The sequence below is a fragment of the Belonocnema kinseyi genome, chromosome 5, assembly GCF_010883055.1.
Source record: "Belonocnema kinseyi isolate 2016_QV_RU_SX_M_011 chromosome 5, B_treatae_v1, whole genome shotgun sequence".
NCBI classification, from domain to species: Eukaryota; Metazoa; Arthropoda; class Insecta; order Hymenoptera; family Cynipidae; genus Belonocnema; species Belonocnema kinseyi.
This window is the reverse complement of record NC_046661.1, coordinates 97,454,928-97,465,571: the sequence shown is the minus strand read 5'-3', so window position 1 is coordinate 97,465,571 and position 10,644 is coordinate 97,454,928. Positions and strand designations below refer to the sequence as shown.

The 10,644-nt window shown below is 23.9% G+C and overlaps 1 protein-coding gene across 1 annotated transcript; it reads right to left on the bottom strand.

Moving 5' to 3' along the window:
- Window positions 1-4,456: 4,456 nt before the first annotated feature.
- Window positions 4,457-10,496, bottom strand: LOC117173525. Its single transcript, XM_033362164.1, has 2 exons — window positions 10,142-10,496; window positions 4,457-5,449 (listed from the first exon to the last, which is right to left on the bottom strand). The coding sequence occupies exons 1-2, from the start codon at window positions 10,271-10,273 to the stop codon at window positions 4,997-4,999; spliced, it is 585 nt and encodes a 194-aa protein (XP_033218055.1). The 5' UTR covers window positions 10,274-10,496; the 3' UTR covers window positions 4,457-4,996.
- Between the last annotated feature and the right edge of the window lie 148 nt (window positions 10,497-10,644).

Below are 10,644 nucleotides of genomic sequence, written 5' to 3'. Positions count from 1 at the left end.
TGCGAACGCTTTTTGTATTTTTTCAAATACTGTGAACATTAAAAAACCATGCGTTACCTAGAAATATTTTATTTTAAATTATTGCTATTTGAAATTCAAGAAATAAGCTTCGAAATTTTAAATGCTAAAAATAATTTTTGAAACTAATGTCATATTGTTGTACTTGTAATCAATAAAATATATTTATAAAAAATTATAATTGTTAAAATTCGGGAATTTTCCAATTCGGATATTTTATAAATCGGCAATTTTCTGTCGAGAATTTTATTATTCGGTAATATTATAAACTGTCGGGAATTATAATATTCGGGAATCTTCCAATTCGGTAATATTATAAACTGTCGAGAATTTTATTATTCTGGAATTTTGCAATTCGGGAATTTTATAATTCCGAAATTTTATAATTCCGAAATTTTACTATTCGAAAGTTTTATTATTCGGGAATTTTCCAATTCGGTATTTTTATTTTTCGGCATTTATTTTTTTGGTGAATTTTATTTGTCGCCAATTTTTTAATTCTGTATTTTTATTTTTGGTAATTTTTTTATTCGTCTATTTTATTATTTGGGAATTTTCCAAATCGGTATTTTTATTTTTCGGGAAAATTTCCCAAATTTTAGATTTGAAAAAACAGTAAAATGTAGGTAAGGTGCAATTATTGTTAACATATAGCATCTAATTATTAAAAAAAAAAAATTCACAAACTTAAAAAGAAATGGTTAATGTTAGTCTAAACTTACCGGAAAAAGGACATCTTGACTTATAATTTTCCACAAAATAAAAAAAGCGAGACTATGATTTGAAATAAAAATTACATTTTCCTTCCAATAAAAGAAGTTTCTCTTGAATTTAAATGAAAATATATTTTTAGGGTGATTTTTTGATTTGTGGGATGAACGTCGAAAGACTGCGGGAAATGAAAACTCTTATATCTTCTATCTTTATATTCACAACTTTATGATGAGCAAACTCGTTATTCCAGAATAGATGGAAAAAATTACCTTTTTTTTAAAGACCAAATTTACAGCTATCTTATCTCTGATATAACTGTACCGGATGTTTAATTTATTATAAAATAAAGAACTAAATAAAAAATTGACAGTTAAATAGAATGCAAGAGAGGAATTAGAAATTTCCATAAAATAGACAGAAAACATTTATTTTTTGTTTTATTCTATAAATTATAAAACATACTTAAGTGAAAATATACTAAAAAATTAAAATTAAAGAGCAAGTATAGTAATTAATTATTAAAATCTTAAAAGTTTTAAGATAACGTGATTTTTAAAGTTTAAATTTTTGAAACTAAAAATATTTGTCTTTACTTCTGACTTTGAAAAAATATTTTCAGATTGACATGTTACAAACATAAAAGCTTTCAAAATCAAAGCATTCAAATTTGTAGACTTCCTACTTATCCTAAATCATAACAATTTTTTACATAAAAAACATTTTTTTATTAATTTAAAAATTGGCCTAATTCTTAAGAAAGTATGAATAAAGTCGAATTAAAGAAAAATCTTTAAAAAAATTAATTCAAATAGTTAACATTTTTTACCCTTTTTTTCATAAAAATTTGATAATTACAATTCTCAATTCCAAATTTGGAAAATTTCCTTTTTTGAAATTTAAAGATTCAACTGTTCTAAATTCAATTTTTTTATGAATGGCTTCGAAGTAAAACCTTCTGAAACAAAATTCTTTTAAATTACCAAAAATTCGAATTTGGCGACATAAAAAATGGAAACGCTTCAAATTCAAAAACTTTTTGAATTTGGGTGCCTTTACGAAACTTTAAAAAAATGGTGAATATGAATCTATTTATCAACCCTAAAATTTCTGATCATCTTCAATTCTAAAATGCATTCGATAAAGATTGAAAAATAATACAAAGTTGACAATATAAAACAAAATTTTATCAATAAACAAATCCCTGAGTTTTGCAGGAATTCTATAAGAATCCTTAAAATATTAATAAATATATAAATATAATCCTTCCACCTAGTTCTTTAAAAAAATCTCCTTAGGGGCTTTGCATAAAAAACAAAAAGTTTTTTTTACCAAATTTTGAACCACGTACCCACCCCCTTTCTCAGGATCCATAAATATTAAAGCAAAAATTGAATTAAGAACAAAATTTTTTAAGTAATCGTTGAATTTTTAATCAAAAAAGATTTATTTTCAAACAAGCATTTGAATTTTTGTAGTATAAATATGACATTTCTACCAAAAGAGACGAATTTCTCAACCAAAAAAAACAACGAATTTTCAACTTTTAATCGAAAAAGATTTTTTAGTCGATAAAGAAGAAAAATGCATCGAAGATGTTTCTAATTTTCAACCAAATAGTGGAATTTTCAACCAAGAAGATAAATTTGTCACCAAAAAATACAATTCTTCAACAAAATGCATCAACTTTTACCCAAAGAGATAAAGTTTCAAATACAATTCTGAATTTTCAACAACAAAAATTAATGTTTAATAGAGTAGTTCAACCGAGGCGTTGAATTTTTAATCCAAAAAGATGAATTTTCAAAAAATACTTAAATCCTGAACTAAAACAGATCATTTTTAAACCAAACAGATGGATTTTAAACAAAAAAAATTAATTTTCTACAAAAAAAATAAAGTTTTATCAAAATAAATGAATTTTTAATAAAACAGTTAAATTTTCAACTAAAAAAGGAAATTTCTCAATTAAATATAAAATAGTTAAATTTGAAAATGAAAAAATTAATTGCCAACCAAAAAAAAAGAATTTGTAACTAAAATTTCGAATTTTTTTTAACCAATAAATCATTATTTTCAACAAAAAATTTAATAATTGATATTTCAGCAACAAAATTTGTTTTAATTCTAAAACAGTTGAATTTAACCAAAAATATGAATTTTTATCAAAATATTTTAATCTTCAACTGCAATAGATAAATGTTTAACTACAAAGTTGCATTTTAAATGAAAACATTTATTTTCTACCAAAAAAGCCAAATTTTCAAGAAATAACATAAATTTTTAACCAAATAGTTAAATTTTTAACCAAGAGGATTAATTAATTCATGAAAAAATATGCATTTTTGACTAAACAATATACATTTTTTTCCTAAAAATGAAATGCTTACATTTTTAGTTGACAAAATCAATTTTTACCCAAAGAAATAATCTTTTGAAAGAAAATGTCGATTCTTCAACTAAAAAGTAATTTTTAACAAATTAGTACAACTTTCGATCAAATTGCTAATTTTGTAACCAAGTCTTTAACTTTCGAAAGAAAAATAAGAATTATAACTCTTAACCCAAGAAATAAAAATTTTCAAGAAAAATGTCAACTTTTATTCGAAAAAGATTAATTTTTAACCAGGCAGTTTCATTTTAAAAAACATGAAATTTCTACAAAAAGAGATTAATTTTATTGACAAAAAAAGAACAAATTATTTGTGTTTTAAACTGAAAAAGAATGAGTTTAAACGAAGAATGTAATAGTGGATATTTCAACAACACAACTTACTTTTAATCTGAAACTGTTTAATTTAACCAAAAAAGATGATAATTTTCAACCGAATATTTGAATCTTCCAATGAAATAAATTAAATTTGTTTTCTACCAAAAAAGCGAAATTTTCAACAATTAACCATAAATTTTTAACCAACAATAGAATAATTAAATTTTCAGTTTACGAGATCAATTTTTAACTAAAGAAATAATTTTTTGAAATAAAATGTCAATTCTTCAACAAAAAAAGAAATTTAACAAATAAGTACAATTTAGAAAAAAATGGCTGATTTTTTCACCAATTCTTTAATTTTCGAGACAAAAATGCGAAAAATAAATTTTCAAGTAAAAAGTCCGTTTTTATTCGAAAAAGATTAAATTTTAACCAGTCAGTTTCATTTTTAAAAATATGAAATTTCTACAAAAAGAGATTAATTTTATTGACAAAAAAAAGAACAAATTATTTGTGTTTTAAACTGAAAAAGAATGAGTTTAAACAAAAAATGTAATAGTGGATATTTCAACAACACAATTTACTTTTAATCTGAAACAGTTTAATTTAACCAAAAAAGATTAATTTTCACCCAAATATTTGAATCTTCCACTGAAATAAATTAAATTTGTTTTCTACCGAAAAAGCCAAATTTTTAACAATTAACACAATTACAAGATTAATTTTTAACCAAAGAAATAATTTTTTCAAATAAAATGTCAATTCTTCAACAAAAAAGAAATTTAACAAATAAGTATAATCTTTCAAAAATGGCTTATTTTTTAACACTTGATTGCTCAACTCTGAGCCAAAGAAATGTAAATTTTCAAGGAAAAAGGCCATTTTTATTCGAAAAAGATTAAATCTTAACCAGGCAGTTTCATTTTTAAAAATATGAAATTTCTACATAAAGAGATTAATTTTCTTTACAAAAAAAAGCAACAAAATAGTTGAGTTTTGAATCAAAAAAAATTTCTTAGTCAAAATAGAAAAAAAATTCATTTCATATTGCGGAATTTTCAAGCCAACAGGACGAACTTTTAATAAAACGACATTTTAAACCGCGATGAAGTTATATTCATGTATTTTTGATTTCCAAGTTTAAAAAATCTTCGTAACATTTTTCTCAATACAATAATTATTATTATTTTCTTGTTAGGCAGGATTAGAAGTACTCGCATTTGCCTGAAAGTTTGACCAAGGAAGAGGAAAACTGCAAAAAACCACCGCCCCTCCCCGAGTTTAGCCGCTTTTTTTACAGTCCCCGAAAAAATATTTCACCTAATTTATGCAGAGCCTCTCATTTTAAAAAATATTTTTCTTAAATCAACGACTTAATAAAGGACAATATTATAATTAAATTCTTAAAACAATCGCTGCCCTTTATAATCTTTCCTTAAAGTATCTTATTTTTTAAAATCCGATCTAGATTTTAATCATAATGTATGAGTCTTTTTCCTTTAATTAAAAAAAAAGGTATTGATTCACGTATGGTTCGATTTAAGTTCTAAAATGTTAAAGTGTACACTTGCAAACTCCAAGAGAATTTCGACGGCTTCCTGCGGGACAAGGTTTCTGGGGTGCATTGATAATGAGAAAAGGATCAACGTCTGTTGAAGAGCACTCGACTTGAAAGGTAGTTTCGTTGACTGCAAGAATTTCTTTCGGTCCACATTTTCCTCCAATGGCGTTGAGTTTAACACAACTTCCCTTAAAAAGTACATGGTTCTCTTCAAGACATGGATTTTCGGTACACTTTGGAATCACTTCTCCAGGTGGAAGAATTACAATATGACCCGGCAAACAAGGTCCTCGTTTATAGGCCTCGTAGCAAGTATTATTTTCAGGAAAGTAGACAAATTTTGCCTTGCAGTCACATATCCAGTTGCTGGTGTTTCCACTTCCATGGTAAAGCAGCATATTTTCTGGACACTGTCCTGGACTTTCTACTGGAATTCGTTCCGTTAACTAAAAAAAAATCGACAATTCCAGAAAAAGAAAATATTAGAAATAATACAATTTCTAAACAATTGATAGTGTTACCGAATTTGATAATTTCCGGACAAATAAAATAGCCGGAAATAAAATTCCCAAAACTGGAAAATTCGAGAATTTGAATAACTTAAAAAATTATGTTTAAAAAGCATTATTTATTTATTAAGAACAACAATAATTAAATATTAAAATAATTATTTTTTAAAATTAAATATTAAACCAAATTTTTGTTGGATTAGAATATTTCATTAGGGATCATCCCTAAAACTACCTGACTCATTTTGAGAAAATTTTGACCCCCCCCCCCCTGCCCTCGGCCTTCGTTGACACCCGTTGATTTTCAGGGAAATTGTTGAAATGTGTCTAATTGAATTTCTTGAACTAATTGAATCATTGAACTTTGAAGAAAAATGACGAATTTTTTATACAAAACAGTAAAATTATAACAAAAAAATAAGATTAAAAAAGTTAATTTTTTTTTAAATGCGAATTCAACAACAAAATAAAAGAATTCTAAAACCGAAAGTTGAATTTTCAACTAAACTGGATTAATTTTCAACGACTTAAAAAATAACTATTTTCGATCAAGGATAGAATGTGTAAGTTTTCAATTACCACAGTCATTTTTCAAAAACAAAAAAAAAGGAATTTTTAACAAAACAGTTCAGTTTCCAACCAAAGACAGGAATTTTAAACTAAAATGTTGAATCATCAACGAAAAGATTAATTTACTATAAAAAAAAGAAGAATCCTCAATAAAATTTAAGAATTCGCAACCAAAAAGTTGAATTTTCAAATAAAACAAATTATTTTTTGAATAAATAGATTAATTTTCTAACAAAAGAACGATTTTTTAACAAAATTCAAGAATTCTTAACCGGAAAGTTGAATTTTCAACTAAAAGAGATTATTTTTTAAACGAAAAGCTTAATTTACAATCAAACAAGAAGAATTTTCAATCAAATTTAAGAATTCTTAACCAAAAAGTTGAATTTTCAAACGAAAAAGATGATTTTTTAAACGAAAGCATTAATTTATTATAAAAAAGAAGAATTTTCAATAAAATTCAAGAATTCGCGACCAAAAAGTTGAATTTTCAACTAAAAATGATGATTTTTTAAACGAAAAGATTAATTTACTATCAAAAAAGAAGAATTTTCAATCAAATTTAAGAATTTGCAACCAAAATGTTGAATTTTCAATTAAAAAAGATAATTTTTTAAACGAAAAGATTAATTTACTATAAAAAAAGAAGAATTTTCAATAAAATTCAAGAATTCGTGACCAAACAGTTGAATTTTCAAATTATTAAAATTGTTTTTGAACAAACAGATTAGCTTACTAACAAAAAAAAGCAATTTTTAACCAAATTCAAGAATTATTAAACAAAAAGTTGAATTTTCAAATAAAAAAGATGATTTTTGAAACTAAAAGCTTAATTTACTATCAAAAAAGAAGGATTTTCAATCAAACTTAAGAATTCGAAACCCAAAAGTTGAATTTTCAAATAAAAAAGATGATTTTTTTAAACGAAAAGATTAATTTACTATAAAGAAAGAAGAATTTTCAATAAAATTCAAGAATTCGTAGCCAAAAAGTTGAATTTTCAAATAAAACAAATTATTTTTGAACAAATAGATTAATTTTCTAACAAAAAAACAAATTTTTAACAAAAATTCAAGCATTCTTAATCAGAAAGTTGAATTCTCAACTAAAAAAGATGATTTTTTAAACGAAAAGCTTAATTTACTATCAAAAAAGAAGGATTTTCAATTAAATTTAAGAATTCGCAACCCAAAAGTTGAATTTTCAAATAAAAAGATGATTTTTTAAACGAAAAGATTAATTTACTATAGAAAAAGAAGAATCTTCAATACAATTCAAGAAGTCGCAGCTAAAAAATTGAATTTTCAAATAAAACAAAAATTTTTTGAACAAATAGATTAATTTTCTAACAAAAAAAAAACAATTTTTAACAAAATTCAAGAATTCTTAACCAAAAAGTTGAATTTTCAACTAAAAAAGATGATTTTTTAAACGAAAAGATTAACTTAAGATAAAAAAAGAAGAGTTTTCAAAGAAGTTTAGGAATTCGCTAATAAAAAGTTGAATTTTCAAAGAAAAAAATCATTTTTGAACAAATAGATTAATTTACTGATAAAAAGAACCAATTTAATTTACTAACAACAACAATTTTAACCAAATTCAAGAATTCTGAACCAAAAAGTTGAATTTTTATCTAAAAAAGAAAAAGTTGAATTTTCAAATGAAAAAACACTATTTTTGAACAAATAAATTTATTTACTAGCAAAAAAACGAATTTTTAACCAAATTCAAGAATTCTGAACCAAAAAGTTGAATTTTAACCTAAAAAAGAAAAATTGAATCAAAAAGATTAACTTACTTTAAAAAAGACGAACTTTTAATCAATTTCAAGAACCTCAATCAAAAATTGGAATTTTCAACTAAAAAGACGAATTTTTGAACAAAAAAATTAATTTACTGCCAAAAAAATCGAATTTTCGATAAAATTCAAGAATTCTCAATCAAAAAGTGGAATTCTTAAAAGAAATAATTTTTTTTAAGTAGTTCAACTTTAAAACCTAGTTGTTCAATTTTTAACCAAAAAGATGTTTTTTTAAACAAAGAGATTCATATTCCATTCTGAAGAAACGAGTTTTTAACTAGAATTCTCAAACAAAAAGTTGAATTTTCAACTAAAAAAAGCGAATTTTTAAACGAAAGTATTAATTTACTACCAAGAAGACGAATTTTCAACAAATTAAAAAAATTCTGAAAAAAAGTTGAATTTTCAACGAAACGAGAAGAATGTTTAGTCAAATTTAAGAGTTTCTAACCAAAAAGTAGAATTTTCAACTAAAAACATTAATTAAAAAAAAAAACATTAATTTCCTACCAAAATTAAAAAATTTTAATCTACAAAAAATTAATTTTCTATCAACATCTGAAAACGTACTAAAAACGTAACGTCACCCGATTTATGTACGATGCCTAATTGTATTTTGATTAAATACATAATATTTGGGACGACCAAAAAATGCCGCAAATTAAAATTTCCTGCACTGTAAAATTCTTGAAGAAGTAAATAGTGCAAATAAAAAATTGGCGAAACTATAAAAGTGACGAAATATAAAAATCTCGAATTTATAAAATTGTTGATTAATAAAATTTGCGCTTTTATTAAATTCTTGAATTTAAAAAATTAAAAAAATTGTATTTAAATAAATATTATATATTTACTAAAAATACATAAATGGAATATTTTGATGACAGAAATTGTTGTTCAATGTTTCATTTTTTTCAATTATTCTTTGAATATTTAATTATTGTATTCTTAATAAATAAATTATATTTGTTCAAAAATAATTTTTTGATCATTTAAATTGAGGAATTTTCTAATTTTAAGAATTTTTCAGTGTACAACATTTTATAATTCGGCTATTTTCTGTCGGAAAATACAAATTTCGGTAATATTAAAAAATTTAGTTAATTTTAAAATTTGGTAATAATATAAACTATTCAGGAATTTTTCAATTCGGAATTTTCATATTTCGCCAATTTTATCATTTCGGGAATTTTCTTTTTTCGATCATTTTCTTTTTCGGGATTTTACCTTCGGGATTACCTTTTACTTATTATAAGTATATAAAAAATCTACTCTAACTTTCTAAAGATAAAAAATATATTGACATGTATTTTTTTTTTTAATTATCGAAAAATATATTAACTTGTAGCTTTAGTGTCATAAAAAAACTAACTTGTACTTTTAAAAAATGAGAAATATTGAGCTTTAATTTTTTTAACTATGAAGCAAATATTAACTTGCACTTTTTAGAGAACAAAGAAAATTAACTTAATATTTCTATCAATAAAAAATATATTTACTTATAAGTTTTAAAATATTAAAAAATAGGATCGTGCAGTCATTTATCAATAAAAAAATTAACTTCTACGTTTTAAACATTCCAAATATTGACTTGTATTTTTCAAGAATTTTAAAAATATTGAATATTATTGAAAATATTAAAATATTGACTTTTATATGTTTTGAAAGATTAAAAAATAATAACTTGCATTGCTTAACAATCAAAAAATATTAACTATACTTCCTAATGATACAATATTTTGTCTTATATTTTTTTAACGAATAAAAATTATGAAAATTTTAAATAATGCTAGAAATAATTACCATTTTTTCAAATTCTTGAACTCATATTCAAGGTACGTCTTCATCGTAGTTGCAAAATTGCAACCAAGTTCAACCCTAGGATACAGGCTCGAGAAAAAAATTTTAAAAATATCTTAATAACTTAAAAAACGCCATAGAGGCTTATCTTTAAAAAGAGCCTAAGAACTTCTAAAAATGTTAATCATTTCCCAAGTTCTTCCGATTCTTCGAAAACATAGAAATTTGATTTTTTTCACAATATTTGTTTATTAAATTGACATTTTTCCTTCAACTTTAGCTCATTAGACACCGAATTTTATTATCATTTTAACGATTATTAGAAAAAAAATCACATTTTTTCACCGATACTGGAAAAATATATATATAATAATATATTTTCCCAAATAAATATAAACATTAATTATAGGAAAATCATAAGATCGTAGAATTGCACAACTAAAATGATAAAATCTTACTCTTTCGACACCAGGATTTCCAATATTTCCGCTTACGTGCGGCGTTTCTTCATCAGTCGGAAATACAATATCTTGACTCCAGATTTGCCAAAAAATCGCAGCCGAGACAAAAGTTTGAAATATCCATCTCATTTTCAACCTTCCTGAGAATTTCGCCTTCCCTTTTATTTCAAATTATAAACTTTGACCAACAATTTCTTTTAGTCTTGAAAATTAAAAAATATAGCTATCAAGAACTATATAAACAAGGTTCTTTTTACCATGCCGGGAAAGCAGATACTGACTCTTTCAAGTTTTGGTCAAAGATAATCTCGAGTCATGACCGTCATGACTCTCAAGCTTCAAGGCAAACTACTGGCAAAATAAAATAAAATTACGCAAAGTCGCTAAGTGGAGCCAACACACTCACGCGACACTCGCACGCTCATTTAATCAGAAATCGGAAGCAATCTCCCGTTACGTAAAAATAGAATTAAAAAAAAAAGAGGGAAATTATGCGGGAT